General features: G+C 33.8%; 1 protein-coding gene across 1 annotated transcript in view; it reads left to right on the top strand.

The window, feature by feature from the left end:
• The window catches only part of LOC129004503 (matrix metalloproteinase-2-like), a 191,752-nt gene that overhangs the window by 160,920 nt on the left and 13,367 nt on the right, over positions 1 to 17,465 (top strand). Inside the window, exon 4 of the mRNA XM_054433114.1 lies at positions 3,713 to 3,856. Within this exon, the coding sequence (XP_054289089.1) occupies positions 3,713 to 3,856 (144 nt within the window). The remainder of the gene's footprint in view (positions 1 to 3,712; positions 3,857 to 17,465) is intronic.

The following is a 17,465-nucleotide window of genomic DNA, read 5'->3' as shown; positions in this document are numbered from 1 at the left end:
GGTTGTGAACTACCTAGAGCGGTGTTGGCACTGATGCAGTTGGGGTTGTGAACTACCTAGTGCGGTGTTGGCACTGATGCAGTTGGGGTTGTGAACTACCTAGAGCGGTGTTGGCACTGATGCAGTTGGGGTTGTGAACTACCTAGAGCGGTGTTGGCACTGATGCAGTTGGGGCGGGTGTTAAAATATTATAGTGTGGTAATTATCACACTGTGGCTTTAAAAGTTTCACGTTAAACGATCAGCAAAATTTAATAAAACTATGTTACTTACTTACCATTTGTTAAAAACATAACCCTCTTATTAAATATCACTAAAATTCCTACAATGTAAATACAACTTTTTTAAATATCTGTTTATAATAAACTTGTCATACCTTGATGTAAAGTTATATAAACTTGTAGTTATGTGTTTTTTTTTCAATTAAAATATTATTGACTGTTTGGATTTTATTTTATATTTTGCACTCACCAAAATACTTTCAACAAACAACAAATTCATGCATTTATAAAGGAATTTTTTCTAAAAGATGAAATGGAAGGACATTTTAAAGAATACACCAGTGAAAATAGTGGAATCAATATGGGAAGGGTGTGGTCTCCTATTAACTTTCCATTTGGTAATGAAAATAAAACTTCAAAACTCCCCTTGCATAGACTAAAAGACTTAAGCATCCTTAAACACCACACTACTTTATTGATTTTGATCATTTCAGATTCAACAAGTTTAATACATTTAATAATACGTAATTTTCGCCTATCTATCAAATAAAATAAATATACAGAACTGTGATTTAATATAAAACAATAACTAAGGAAGGATTGATTTACCTCAAGATATACTAAGAAAATCTAGCAACATATAATATCCAACAGATTAAATTCACTTTCTTTCCTTTCATGAAAATGTTTGCTTTCTTACTGTAACATGTACATGAAGTTCACATGTACATCCTATTAAATAAGGAGTTGTAGATATGGAGAAAGTATTTTTTCTCGTCAAAACTGTTGAGTTTGAGTTTTTGGGTAGATTTATCCCTTTTGGGCCCCCTTAACCTATAAAAGTGGTTTTTGATGTAATGTCTGTATATGTGTGTGCGGATGTTTACAGAGCTACGGTACAGTCCACATTTGGTACATGGGTACCATGGTACTGCAGTATTTTCTCACTGTTTAAAATTTTTATTTTAAATGGTAGGCCTATTTTTTTAGCTAATTTCTCATATAGGGAATAAGCTATTATCGTAGGTCTCATGGTAAGACCGAAACCTGGGACCGATTTACTCTTTCGTTTTAAGGTCCCCAGAGGCCAAAAAACGATCCATTCAAATTCACACACACACATACACACACACACATATATATATATATATAAAATATGTGTGTGTGTGTCCGTTAGCGTGAAAACTCAAGCTAAAATTATCCAATTTTGATTAAATTTGGTACAAACGTGTAAACCTAAGTTCATTCAAATGAGTTCGCGAACCAGCATAATCGGACTCTGGGAATGGGGATTTAGGGGGGGTTTACTTTTTTGAGCCTAAAAACACAAAATTTCATAATTTCTCTCCAAACCATTTTGTAGAGCTTAAAAAATTAAATCATTTTGTATATTGAAGCGTTGTTGTATAACCAACGGTTTCGTAGAAAATTAAAAACCTTTTAAATTTTAAAGTCCCATGGTATTCTTATGGAGAATAAATAAACTGTTGTAGGTAGTTTGCTTGGTTAAGGATATATTTTAACCAAATTTGGAAATGTTGTTTATTTAATACTATGCTATCAACATTCGCAATAAAAAAACACACCTCAATATCTTCCCTGTAGCAGCAAATGTTATTTAAATAGGAAATACTGTAATTCTGACAATTTTTAGAGAATATTATAGTCGAAATCCAGCCAGATAAATGGACATTCGCTTAGTTTGCAGGTATGCTGCGGCAGGGTTTAATAAAACAACTGAAAATCAAATTACAAAAAAAAAAACGGTTCAAACATTTTTGTTTAATGTAGTAAGCGAATTTTCATTTGCCTGATTGGATTTACACTAGAACATCTCCTTAAAATTATCACATTTATTTCCTATATTTAAATAGCGTTAGTTTAACTAGTACCGTACTTAGGTTTGCTGCAACAGAGAGGGTAAAAGTCTTTGTTTTGTAAAATGTTAATAGTTAAAAAAATGCATTTTCCAATTTAATCAAAATATGTCCATAAACAAGCAAACTACAACAGTTTATTTATTCTCCATAAGAATAACATGTTATTTTAAAATTTACATCTATTTGTAATTCTCTGCGTAACCATTAAGGCGCATAACAACGCTTCAATATACTAAATTATTTGTTTTTTTGAGCTCTACAAAATGGTTTGGAAATAAATTGTACAAATTATATAAGTATATATGAATTAGAACGGATGGTGTTTTTGGGCTCTAGGGACCTTAAAACTAAAAAGTAAATCGGTCCCCGGGTCTAGGTCTTACCATGAGTACTGTGGTCTAATAGCTTATTCCCTATATAGGAAATTCGCTAAAAGGGTACAACACCTATTGCTTAAAAAATAACGTTTCAGAAGCTATTGCAACGTATATGGTTTTACGATAAAAACCCATAAATTGACAAGAAAATTGGATATTAAAAAACAAAAACATAAACTCTCAACTGATTTTAATTAAAAATTTAGTATGTTGTAGTACTTTTAGTTCTAAACAAAATCATAGACCCCATTGTTGTAAAAATTATGGTTCTAAAGTAATTGCAACTTTTGTGATTTGCTCACAAAATATCATAGTTACTCCTAGCATACCCATGATAAGGGTTGTTAAGAAAATAAATGGAAGAAAGTATGTATCAGATTGTTGATACCGTTTATTAGTCTTATTATGGCATAGCCTGTGAATACTGTAGGATCTTCTGTTTTAGTGTAAAAGCCCTATACACATTAGTGCAAAAACCCATTGGCATTGGAGTATCCCAACAATTTTAACAAACAAAAATCTCAATGTTTAATCTTAGTATTTATATATTATTAGTGTTGATCCTTTTGTCCTTTAGATTTCTACGTGTTAAAAAGACCAATTCCTATATACCAAGGCAAAAAATGTGGTTCGGATTCCACTATAAACTGTAGGTTCCTAAGTTGCCATTAGCTGTATGGGCTATTAATTAACAGCTGTGTCTAAGGAATGTCGCCTTAGTCACTAACAAGACTACAAGATCGCGCCACTCTTCTCCATTCATACTTGGCTTAAAATACCTACTTTGTATGGTCGCCATTTAATAAGAAAGTATTAAATTTATATTGAAGAAAATAATAGTTTAGATGAATAGTTTATGATAATATAATCCTTAAAAAAAGTATGAGAACACTATGGAGTCGATAATGGCATGTTATTTTTGATAAATAGAATCAAAACTTTGACTTCTAACTCCTTTTTTCAACTAGTTTTTAAACGTACAAAATGTACGACTCATGTTCTCGTGTTAAGAAAATGGCAGTTCTTGTTAATTGGGCTTTGTGAAATGGTCTTGGCTTAAAACACAATTAATCTTAGTTATAGTAACAAAGTTTTGCAGGTCATCTCCCTTCAATCTAACTCCTTCATTCTGTACTCATCAGCTTAAAACAACCATACAACTTGCCTCACTGAAGTGGCAATGGTGGTTCAAGCCTATGTAGCTACTGTACTGATATTCATGTGTATGACTTCAGCCTGAGAACTCGCCATGTTGAGCTGGACCATGGTCAGTTGAGGCGGGAACTCCACCAGGCATTGGCAGTGTGGTCCAGAGACTCCAACCTCACCTTCCGAGAAGTCAACTCAGACCATGCAGATATCCTTGTTAAGTTTCACAGGTAACCAAATTTGTCAATAGTTTTATTTACTGTTGAATGAATTGGTACAGAGATTTATTAAAATAGAAAAATTGTTCTCCAGACATGTTTACTCACATATATAGCTGAGACTTTTAATTTAGAACCCAAAATGAATGAGAACATCTGGGTCAGGTTTAGTTTAAAAACCAACAGTGCTTCCAACTTTTCTATTGTTGAACCATAAGGGGGTTAGAATTTATTTAATTTGACCTTGATGTGGGGGAGGGTGTCAGGTAATGTGCTATACTCACTGCTATTTTTAACTGTTGCTTCATTCTTCATTTCCAAACAATTTGTTAGCGAATTTCTCTATAGGGAAGAAGCTATTACGCTAGGTGGCACAGTAAGACCTAGGCCCGGGACCGATTTACTTTTTCATTTTTATGTCTCCAGAGGCCAAAAACACTATTCGTTCAAATTTGTATATGTATATATATATATACGTCCGTGAACTCGACGGTTATTGGTAACGGAGAAAATTCAAAAAATTGTAAATTTAAAATTCCCATATTATTTTTATGGAGAATATTGTAAAATTTGGTAGTTTGCTTGTTTATATTGCAGTATATTTTTATCAAACTTGGCAAATTTATTTATTTTATACCAAATCTATATATCTATATTCTATCTATCTATCTATCTATCTATCTATCTATATATTAATAGGCAAGCATGTTTCTTTAAAACCTTTTTTCTCAGCTCGTGTGAATCGTAGGGAAAATCTACGCATACCGTTGGAAAGCTATTTTCCTGTAGGTGTGCAGAATCCCTTTATAAATTTAAATAGGCTCAAAGATAAGCACAAAAAATGAGTTTAAAAATTTGAAAAAATTAACATGGATCTTATGGGTTGCCATGCTGGTGACGAAATAACAACAAAATATAAACAGAAAATCAAAACAAATGTAAGAAACTCCAATCACATGTTTTATTTACAGTGTGGGGTGAAAATAGAGAAGTCTACATTACATATTTTTGGTCGAGTTTTGACCACTGGACGACCTCTAGTATTTATTTAATACGCAAGCAGGTTTTTTGTGACAATTACTCTGCCGAAACTACTGAACCGATTGACATGTTTTTGGTGTCATTGGAAAGAGCGTAACGTGAAGTTGTGCAGGAAAGTTTCTTTTTATGTAAATAATTAGAGAGTGAGACCCTGGGGCCCTTTAAAGTTTTGTATTTCTCCATAAGATTAACATGGGAAACAAAAATGTTTATGAAACTCCAGCTGTTGACAGAAATTAAAAGTGAGAAGAAGAACACATGTTAATTGTAAACAGTCAATAAGTTTGCTACAAACATTTACTGACTTGTTTGAAATGAAATATTTACTACTTGAATTTGGGTTGGCGTCAATATTACAATGGAAAAAAGCGAGAGAGCCTAGAAAAAATGATATAATCTGTTATGTAGGCCTACATCTTGAGTATTTCCATAATCTTTGACTCGAATCTTTTTAAATCATCAGAAATGATGACTGTTATTCATCTTAAAATAACACCTGTAATACTTAGCAATTGCTCGAATTCGAGCAACAGGGACACTATAGTTATTAATAATTTACTAAAAAACACACTTTATTTGTCTCGCTGTAGCAGCAAACCTAAGTACTCGTTAAGCCTAATGTTATTTAAATAGATTCAATTGAAAATCAATTTAGATAAATGGATATTCGCTTAGTCGGCAGGTTTGCAGCAGCGGGGGTATTTTAAATAATTAAAGTTATTTAATGAAAATTTAATAATTCAAACATGACTTTATTTTTAACAAGGTGTTAGCCCGTCCTAAGTACGGGGATCGAGTAGGTAGTCAGTTAAACTGTGTATATTTCTGAACAGCAAGTTTACACGGATAAAAACAAATTTCATTGCAGTTTTAATGAAAAAAATAAACAAATTTTGCGTGACTAAATATGTTTTAATCTTATTATAGGCCTATACAGGGTGTTCATTAGAAAACTTTCCATATCTGTTGTGTGCAAAGGTAAAGCTTTTAACACTTGTTTGTTCTCATTTCCCCCTAATTTGGACATGCCAAATCCAATAAAATTATTTTCAATTTCGAAAAATACCCCAAAAGGGCCCAATTTGGGGGGTAGGGGTGCTTTTTGAGAAATTTTCAAATGTAAACATGGGTTGTGTGATACATCAATTTAAAGGTCTAATCACCCCGACTATTTTGGTGCAATAAAACTTTAATTATCTTTAACCGTATTTACAGGGTGGGTCAAAATGTTTTAAAAAAGGACTTTGAAGTTAAGTACCGTATTACCCGAACTACTGAACGGAACAGCGCCAAATTTCTTTCCAAGCTTATTCTTGATCTACTCTTTAAGATAACTTGTAATAAGGGCATTTTCCATGTTATTTTCTAATTTTTTAAAAATCTCAAATTTGAAGAATAAAAGAAAGCTGAAAACTCAAAATTCTTAAAAAGCAAGGTATAGCAAATTTCATACCACGTGAAAGGTCCTTTTTTAACAAACATTTTACGTATTTAAGTTTTCTTTCTATCTCTTACCGTTTAAAAATTGCAGTAGAAAAACTGAATTTCCTATGGTAAAATTGTAACTAGTTTTCTAACAAAACACATTGCACTTTGCTCAACGATGTATTATGATTAATTACAAATTGATCAACTACTTTTACTTGTGGCAGTTCATCTTGGACTCTTCATCCTGTTCTTTTCTCATTGGTAACTGAGCCAGTTTCAGAAATTTCTTAACTAAATCATTTACAGCTTTATGACTTAAGGTCTTACCTGGATATTTATTGTTAAACACTTTGCAGTTATCCTGAAACACTTTTGTTCTGTCCAATAAGTAAAATCCTAGCCCAACCAGAACGGGCTCTTTTGTTACCCCGACCAAACCGGGTTTATGAATGAGCCCGGGCTATTAACCCAAGCCCGGTCTTATCGGGACTTAAAGTTTTTTTTTTTTAAGTGTACACCATATTCGATTAGATACTACAGAAAATAGTACTTTTTTAAATTAGTACTACCATTGACTAGTCAATGGTACTACAGAAAGCGGCCCACATGTAGGTTGTCCTCATCAGCTATAAGACTTGTTTTTCACAAAGTAAAACGTGATGACTTGTTTGTCAATCAGGGTATCAATAATTATGAATTGTTTCCTTCAGTTAATGCACCATTAAATGTGTCTAGAGACGAATTTTGGCTGTTTTATTAGAAAACTAGTTACAATATTACTATGGAAAATTCACTTTTTCTACTGCAATTTTTAAACGGTAAGAGATAGAAAGAAAACTTAAATACGTAAAATGTTTGTTAAAAAAGGACCTTTCACGTGGTATGAAATTTGCTATACCTTGCTATTTAAGAATTTTGAGTTTTCAGCTTTCTTTTATTCTTCAACTTTGAGATAAAAAAAAAGAAAATAACACTGAAAATGCCCTTATTACAAGTTATCTTAAAGAGTAAATCAAGAATAAGCTTGGAAAGAAATTTGGCGCTGTTCCGTTCAGTAGTTCGGGTAATACGGTACTTAACTTCAAAGTCCTTTTTTAAAACATTTTGACCCACCCTGTAAATACGGTTAAAGATAATTAAATTTTTATTGCACCAAAATAGTTGGGGTGATTAGACCTTTAAATTGATGTATCACACAACCCATGTTTACATTTGAAAATTTCTCAAAAAGCACCCCTACCCCCCAAATTGGGCCCTTTTGGGGCATTTTTCGGAATTGAAAATAATTTTATTGGATTTGGCATGTCCAAATTAGGGGGAAATGAGAACAAACAAGGGTAAAAAGCCTTACCTTTGCACACAACAGATATGGAAAGTTTTCAAATGAACACCCTTTATATGCACATATACGGTATGCATTTTAATTTAACATTCCGATAATGTTACAAAATACCCCCGCCGCAGCAAACCTGACGTCTAAGCGAATTTCCATTTGGCTGAATTGATTTTAAATTGATCTATTTAAATAACATTAGGTTTAACGAGTACCTAGGTTTGCTGCTACAAGGAAAATAATAAAGTGTGTGTTTTAAGTAAAATAATTATTGCTTAGTATAAAATGAATATATTTGCCAAGTTTGATCAAAAGATATCCATAAACAAGCAAACTACAACAAGCAACTCTAGTAGTGTTATTCTCCATAAGAATAACATGGGAATTTTAAATTTACAATTTTTTTTAGTTTTCTCCGTAACCAATAACCGTAAAAAACCCTTTGATATACTGAATTGTTTGTTTTTTAAAGCTCTTTAAGAAGGTTTAGAGAAAATTTGGGAAATTTTGTGTTTTGAGGGTCAAAAGTGAGAAAAACCAATTTTTACCCCATAAAACCCCCCATAAAACCCTGTTCCCATGGTCCGATCATGCTGGAACGCGAACTCATTCAAGTTTATCCTGCCTTACACCTTCAAACCAAATTTCATCAAAATCGGATAAAAATTACTCAAGTTATCGTGTTCACGGACACATATATATATATATATATATATATATATATATATATATATATATATATATATACATATATAAAAATTTGAACGAATGGTGTTTTTGGCCTCTGGAGACACCAAAATGAAAAAGTAAATCGGTCCCGGGCCTAAGTCTTACCATGAGACCTACGGTAATAGCTACTTCCCTGTAGGGAAATTCGCTAAAACAGCAATATTGAGTCTATGTAAAAAGCCTTGAAGTGAGATTTGCGGCCAATTCACACATTGACAAGTGTACCTGTTGCTCGAATTCAAGCAATTGCGAAGCATTACAGGCTACTCAAATATTATGGAAATATTCACAATCTAAACAACAGTTAGATATAATCAAAATCTTTTGTAAATATCTTATATTTTTTCAAAAAGCTGATCTTGTTTTTTTAGTGTTTTCTACAAATATTTCCCTCTCATAGCCGCATTGAATTGTCTATGATAACGATTATAAATGAAAAAAAAAAAACACATTATTTCTATTTCTTCTACTTGGTTGTGTTCTATGACTTTTTCTATGTTTCCATTGTTTGCAAATCGGTTATTTCAATGATAGCTCAAGAAATGTAGAACAGTTAATTCAGTTTTATTTTTAGCCTATATCAAATTGTCTAGGATTTCTCGCCCTTTTCCATTCTAATGATTACACCAACCCAAGTTTCGTCTACAGATGCAATATGCCAACGAATATCACCTACGTACAATCTCCAAGAAGTGGTAAAATATACCCCCGCCGCGGCAAACCTGCCGTCTAAGCGAATTTCCATTTGGCCGAATTGATTTTCAATTGATCTATTTAAATAACATTAGGTTTAACGAGTACCTAGGTTTGCTGCTACAAGGAAACTAATAAATAGTGTGTTTTAAGTAAAATAATTATTGCTTAGTATAAAATGAATATTTAAGTAAAATAATTATTGCTTAGTAGGCTATAAAATGAATATATTTGCCAAGTTTGATCAAAAGATATCCATAAACAAACAAACTACAACATTTTACAATATTCTCCATAAGAATAACATGGGAATTTTAAATTTAAATTTTTTTTAGTTTTCTCCGTAACCAATAGCCGTACAAAAACACTTTGATATACTGAATTGTTTGTTTTTTTAAGCTCTTTAAGAAGGTTTAGAGAAAAATTGGAAAATTTTGTGTTTTGAGGGTCAAAAGTGAGAAAAACCAATTTTTACCCCATAAAACCCCCCATAAAATCCTGTTCCCATGGTCCGATCGGGTACGCGTCTAATTGGCACCACGTCAGATTGGCACCGCGACAGATTGGCACCGCTCCTAGAGGTGCCAATCAGTCGTAACAGTACACGACAGATTGGAACCTGGAGAAAGGGGTGGTGCCAATCTGTCGTGGTGCCAAGCTGACGGCTGCCGCAGAGGTGCCAATCAGTCGTAACAGTACACGACAGATTGGAACCTCAAGAAATGAGTGGTGCCAATCTGTCGTGGTGACAAGCTGACGGTGGCCGCAGAGGTGCCAATCAGTCGTAGCAGTATACGACAGATTGGCACCGCTGCCCTCAATAGGCCCACCTGTTCGTTTTACTTACTAGTCTGATGTTTGAAAACAGAAACTTGTCAATACTTGATGCAATTAATGTCAATTAATGCATACACGTTGATAATAACATTAACTTTAACAGCACAAACCGCTTCGTAAATGGTCCATCTAATCAAAGTTACAGTTCCTCAAGGCTTTTAATATTATGCCATTAAACTCAAGTTTATAATTTGGAAAACGTCTGATACCTACTAAAGTATTTGGCACAATTGAATGAAACCTTGCAGTCATTTTTCGGAAGTTGGGTGTGCGTTAACCTGGTTAAAAAAGGTTTTTTTCATTCAGAAGTTACAGCTTGTCTAAGATATGACAATTTATCATTCAGTTAACTAATATTATTTCAATGAAATGATATTTTTTATGCATTATAGAGTGATAAATTGTGATATATTTGAGATGCTGTAATTTATTACTTAATTTACCTTTTTTTAAACAAGATGCGGTTGCACGCAAGTAGGCTTGCCCTAACCAAAACTCTAAAATCAGGTAATGTATAACTCGAGGTATGGTTACACTGAATATGCAAATCTTCTGAAATGGGGTTATTTAGGCGTGAAATTTACGTGGATTAAGATATATATAGCTATGGAAATTGAAAGTGGTCGCTATGATGGATTTTCTGCCTCATATCAGGACTTTGAGAGAAAATACTGTACTTTTAAACACTTTCTTAGTATGCATCTAGATATAGGCTACATGCCATGATGTCGTGTTACAGTTTGTAACTCGAGACCGGCTGGATCTTTTTAATGATTTATGATTTGTTGGATTCGTCTTTAATCCGATTAACACATGTATCTTCAGTTCAGTACCAAATTTAGAACTAAGCCCCACATATGTATGTTATGCGTATGAAGAAAAATATGATGGTTTTTGACCATATGCATAGATTAATTTAATATATTTTAGAAACAGCTGATTAAACATTTGACAGGTAATGTAATTGAATGTCATTTTCAGCGGTTTTATGTTGTCTGTGATTGTTTTTAAAAGACTTATAAAGGTGGCCGGTTGATTTGGTTTTTTTTTACTTTTATGGGGTACAAAGTTCGCCGGGTCATCTAGTTTGTAATGTACAGTTCGCTCAATGTTTCTGTAAACATAACAATAAAATACGTTTTATATTAATTGTTTTTCGTGTTAACATTAACAATTCGCATGTGTTTTCCTAGTAGGCCTACGCTTTATTTAAGGAATCTTGATCAACAGTAATAACAAAAACTAGTCGAAATCAAAATACTACTGAGCAAGGCTTGGTCCTAACAGTAGGCATACTTTACAAATATTAGGATTGAGAAACAGATGGTGTGGTGTAGTTAACTGAACTGTCATTAATTAAAAAACGATCCCTAAATGCCTCAAGGGTCACAGCACTGACGCTAGTTTTTATTTATGGCCTTGTCCTATTTCAAAAAAGGATCATCTTATAAAAGGTGCTTGAAAAAATATTCGAAACCCTCCCAGCGTGGAGTTTTCCGGCTTCCTCAAATTCTCTGTACGTCCGCTCGTTTGTCAATGTCAACGTTTATGTTGAAGACCAAATTGACAGTTGGAAATGCCACATAACTTGCAGACTCAAATATAGAAATCCCCGTAATTTGAATAGCGTGAGGATGCCAGCAGTCCCTGGTGGTCGCCCGTAACAAAGACACTGTTGTTTGTCAACAAGGGATTAGGATTGCCCGTCTACCTGTTATGGGGGGAGGACACCCCGACTTTAAAGCCAGGTTATTGAACCACGAGGGAAATAATAGCTACGGTAAACCATCAGGCCAGATTTAGATTAAATGTGCTGCACACACATTATGTCAGTAGTGAATTGATATACGGGACTCGTATTAAGTGTACTGTACACTGTACTGTCAATAAAGGGGGTTCAATGATTTTAATTAACTTTAATATGGAAATAATTTTTTTTGTAAGTAACACACTGAGTTAATATGGTATGGTACGTGTTATAATGAATTTTCTAACATTAAATTTGAACATGAGGTTAGGTTTCTCCAATACAGCATATGCAGACTCACGATAATCTGAGCCCCAATTGATCAAGCCTCCGTAGATAACCGAGCTCATCGGAAAAGTATAATAACAATTAAGCTATTAAAACCGCGAAAATTAACGTGAAAAGTTAAGATTCTTTCTTTTAGTGCAGTAGTAAGTAGCAACCAGGTAGCAACATTATTCTTACTAACAGTTGTTCGCTCAAGCTGTTGATTACCACAAATAGTACGTTCGTCTTACGCAAAAATCTTTAGTAGCAATTGTTACATATTTTACTGTGGGCCCTGACTGTGATATTTGGTATATTCCACGAAGTACGAAATGAAAGAATCCTTATTCACTAATGCCACATCTGATTCAAAGTACAATGCTTAATAAGTTAAATCATTCTATAAACATGCTATCTGGTAGCAAAAGCGTAGTGAAAAAATCAGTCTAAAAGGGCCATTACACATTCGGCGAGTTTCTTGCAGATGTTTGGCGGTTTTTGCACTCAAGAAGTAGTTGTGATTTCTTCCCTACGAAAAGGGATTTGTTTGAATTTTTACGAGCAGGAAATATTCTATATATTAATTTGAAACTGTTTTTCTTTGTCATAGCTAAATTGAGAGAACGGCTGGGCGTAGAAACTCGGTAGAGGTGTCTAAAAAAAAGGTCTTGGTCTGTAGATGAGCCATCAAAAGAGGAACGTGGTAAATTCCTTTGGGGCTCTGCCCCAGTGGCCTTTGAATTCCCATCCCATGTTATTCTTATGGAGGAAAACTGGGTTTTTGTCCCAGCTAATTTAAGAGAACGGCTGGGCGTAGAAACTTGGTAGGGGTCTCTAAAGAAAGGTCTTGGTCTATAGATGAGCCATCAAAAGAGGAACGAGGTAAATTCCCTTGGGGCTCTGCCCCAGAAGCCTTTAAAGTTGCCTCTTCAAATTTGTTTACCATATGCATAATTCTACACTACTTTTTAATGAAACAGCTGTTAATATTTAAATTGTGATTTATTGAATTTTTCAAAATGAAGTACAGTATTTGCAATGGGTTTTTTCTGATTTTAAAATCGATTTTATTCTGCATCGCGTCATGTTTTGCAATATAATGTTCTATTACCAAATCAGTGGAAAATCCTAATATCACAGTAACTCTTAAAATTTAAGGGGTTAACTTATATCTGTTGTATGGCTTGGTTTCTGTTTTTTTTACCACTTCTTGGAGATTGTAAATACCAATTGGAGATTGTAAATCGTCTGCCACTTCTTGGTGATATTCTTTGGCGTATTGCATCTGTCGACGAAACTTGGGTTGGTGAAATTATTACAATGGAAAAAAGCGAGAAATCCTGGACAATTTGATATAGGCTAAAAATAAAACTGAATTAACACTGCTCTACATTTCTTGAGCAATCATTGAAACAACCGATTTGCAAACAATGGAAACATAGAAAAAGTCATAGAACACAACCAAGCAGAAGAAATATAAATAATGTTTTTTTTCATTTATAATCGTTATCATAGACAACCTAATGCGGCTATGAGAGGGAAAAATTTGTAGAAAACACTAAAAAAACAAGATCAGCTTTTTGAGAAAAGATAAGACATTTACAAAAGATTTTGATTATATCTAACTGTTGTGTAGATCGTGAGTATTTCCATAATCTTTGTGAGTCGACTGTAATGCTTCGCAATTGCTCGAATTCGAGCAACAGGTACACTAGTTTCTATAGTTAATCAGGAATAAAATAGTTTTTCCTACAGTCACCTAACAATGTTCATGTTCTCTCACTGATTTGATAAAGCAAAGTGGCCAATTCACTCATCAGTGAGACAATGTTAACATTGTCTCACTCTAATTACTTTGTCTCACTCCAGATTTGCAACGTGAAGGGACGAAATAGTGAGCGCAACATGCAGACAAGGTCGTATGTGCGCGAAATACGTTGGCAGCACTGGCTGTAAATCAGCTGGTCAGCTGTTGTAGCCTACTGTTGTTTTTGTCACTTCACATTAAATGTCATATTAAAAGATCACTTCTGTGTAAAAATATGTTACGTTTGTTTGCCAATTTATTTGTTTCATGGTAACTGTAGGAAAAATATAATATGCAACTCGAGTGCAAAGTGCAATTGCCTCACTCGAGAAACCATTCCTCACTCGCCTACGGCTCGTGAGTAAGGATTTCTCTCGAGTGAGTCAATTGCTCACTTTTCTCACTAGTTGCACAAATAACTATTGCCACCTGTTTCAACTACACAAGTTGGTTCTATGATATTAAATAACATTAAAAAGATATAAGGTTTACCAACAGGGTGCAGTACTATTAATTGTTTAAATTGATGACAACAGCTAACTTTAACCAAGCAGCAACAAAAAACTGTGATACAAAATGAGAACTGTCAAAGTAGGATTTTTTTCCTGAGGTATGTTTAGGTTATTAATTTAAGAAATCAATTTTGATACTTTAATCAGTTAATACTTTTCGGACCTCTAAAAGTGTATCTACATACGACAAATCTATGGAACATAATTATTCTCTTTAGCGTTCTCTTCCCGTTGCGAAGAACGGGTATGACTGCTAGTTAACCATAAAAGAATGTTAAATACAATTTTTTTAATCAGGATTAGTTAAATAAAATCACTACAATTGTTTGTACAATTAACAAATTATGATTATAGTACAGACAGTTGCTAATTGCTGCATTTACTTCCTTTTGCCGCACTCCAGTATTCTAGTATTCCAACCAAACAACAAAAATTGTTTAAAAAGCAACATTATTTGTTCTTATTTTTAACCTATAATTATAATTTCACAAGAAATAATAACTGTCCGGATTTGTTAACATCAATCAGTAGTTAGTTGTTACTTGCAAAAGTAAACAGATTTGTTTGTAATTTTATATCAAAATTCACAGAATCTCATTGTAGAAAACGTAATAACATGTATGTTTGTTAGTTATTAAAATATGTTTACTACATTACCTGTAGTATTTACTTGTCAAGGCAGACGTCAACCGATTTGCTAGAAATTTAATGTAAAATGTCAAAAAATCATGACTAAGAACGTAATGATATTTGTTTTTGTAAATCATCAAAAGTTGTACAAGATACATATTTATACTGAACACATTTATTATGAGTCAGTGTCTCTTGTTTCCGTGGATGTACGTACGCCCCAACAATAGGAGTCAGACCCGGAAAACAAGACGAATAGTGATAGTTGACAGATTCTCTGCCTCACTCTGACCGTTCCAAAACTTAAAATATTTTTAGAATGAACTTAAAATTTGATTATTTTTTTCGGGAAGTCGTAACAGTTTGATACGTTTGCCCTTTGCGGTATTATTAATATGGTTTACACAAGAATCTACAGAATGACTGTTGAAGTGATTGACTTAAAATTAAAGAACTACATTTTAACGTTTTATTTTATTTTTGTATATTATGATTTAGTTAAAATGAAAATAAAACGTTTAATTTATGTACGTTAGTTAGATGGAAAGTAAATAAAAGAAACGTCTTATAACATTAAAAACATATATTTACGATTATACTGTTACAAGACGGTAAATACACAAAAAAGATGGTAAATGGTTACCACTTACCATCTTTTTTGTACATTTACCGTCTCTACTTGAATACTGCAAGTAGTTAAATCTCATTCACGAGGAACAGGTGTACTATTGATCTAAAAGTCAATACTACACCTGTTCCTCGTGAATGAGATTTAACTACTCATTGGGAAGGATTGGATTAATATTCCAGCTCCACTCAATATTGCACGCAGAAAACTGCATTGTTGTATTTTCAAACCTCATTCAAGAAAGGGGTGGTGCCAATCTGTCGCGGTGCCAAGCTGACGGCGGCCGCAGAGGTGCCAATCAGTCGTAACAGTACACGACAGATTGGAACCTGGAGAAAGGGGTGGTGCCAATCTGTCGCGGTGCCAAGCTGACGGCGGTCGCAGAGGTGCCAATCAGTCGTAACAGTACACGACAGATTGGAACCTCTAGAAAGGGGTGGTGCCAATCTGTCGTGGTGCCAAGCTGACGTGGGGTGATATTTCATGGCCTCATGTCAACGAGGTTCCAATGTGACGCCGGGTGCTAAAACACCATGGTGCCAATCTGTCGTGGTGCCAATCTGACTGCGACTCGTCCGATCATGCTGGATCGCGAACTCATTCAAGTTTATCCCGCCTTACAACTTCAAACCAAATTTCATCAAAATTACTCAAGTTATCGTGTTCACGGACACATATATATATAAATCTTATATATATATAAGATTTATATATATAAATCTTATATATATTTAAATATATATAAGTATATATATATATAAGTATATATTTATATAAGTATATAAATATATATAAGTATATAACTTATATATATAATGTATATATATATATATATATATATAATGTATATATATATATATATACATATATAAAAATTTGAACGAATGGTGTTTTTGGCCTCTGGGGACATCAAAATGAAAAAGTAAATCGGTCCCGGGCCTAAGTCTTACCATGAGACCTACGGTAATAGCTACTTCCCTGTAGGGAAATTCGCTAAAAGGCAGAAACCAACCCATACAATAGATATAAGTTAACTCCAAAAGAAATAATTTTAAGAGTTACTGTGATATTAGGACTTTCCACTGATTTGGTAATAGAACATTATATTGCAAAACATGACACGGTGCAGGAGAAAATCCATTTTAAAATCAGAAAAACCCATGGCAAATACTGTATTTCATTTTGAAACATTCAATAAATTACAATTTAAATATTAACAGCTGTTTCATTAAAAAGTAGTGTGGAATTATGCATATGGCCGTAATGTAAACAAATCTGAAGAGGCAACTTTAAAGGCTTCTGGGACAGAGCCCCAAGGGAATTTACCTCGTTCCTCTTTTGATGGCTCATCTACAGACCAAGACCTTTCTTTGGAGACCCCTACCAAGTTTTTACGCCCAGCCGTTCTCTCAAATTAGTTGTGACAAAACCCCTGTTTTCCTCCATAAGAATAACATGGGATGGGAATTCAAAGGCCACTGGGGCAGAGCCCCAAGGGAATTCACCATGTTTCTCTTTTGATGGCTCATCTGCAGACCAAGACTTTTCTTTAGACAACTCTACCGAGTTTCTACGCACGGCCGTTCTCTCAAAATAGCTGTGACAAAGAAAAACAGTTTCTAATAGATTACAAGTACAGTAGAGAGAGTATAGTCAATTGAGAAGTGCATTGTTAATTCTGGCTCTATAAACGATTTAATTTGATTTGAACGATTTGTTATTCTCCAGATTCTCCTACCCTTTCCTCAAAATGTTAAGCAGTAAAATAATTTGCACTAGTGTACATGTTGCTCGAATTCGAGCAATTGCAAAGTAATATAAACGTGTTTTTAAAACGAATAACGGTCACGTTTACAATGAGTTTGAAAGAGTCAACACTCAAAGATTACCGGTGTGTAACTCAGACCATGACCATGTTTACCTCACCGATGTATAATAACTCGATATAATAACTGTTTAACTTATCGAT

The sequence above is a fragment of the Macrosteles quadrilineatus genome, unplaced genomic scaffold (assembly GCF_028750875.1).
Source record: "Macrosteles quadrilineatus isolate MER2022 unplaced genomic scaffold, UCM_ALF_1.0 Scaffold_1__1_contigs__length_201487025, whole genome shotgun sequence".
Classification (NCBI taxonomy): domain Eukaryota; kingdom Metazoa; phylum Arthropoda; class Insecta; order Hemiptera; family Cicadellidae; genus Macrosteles; species Macrosteles quadrilineatus.
This window is presented reverse-complemented; position numbering and strand designations above follow the sequence as displayed.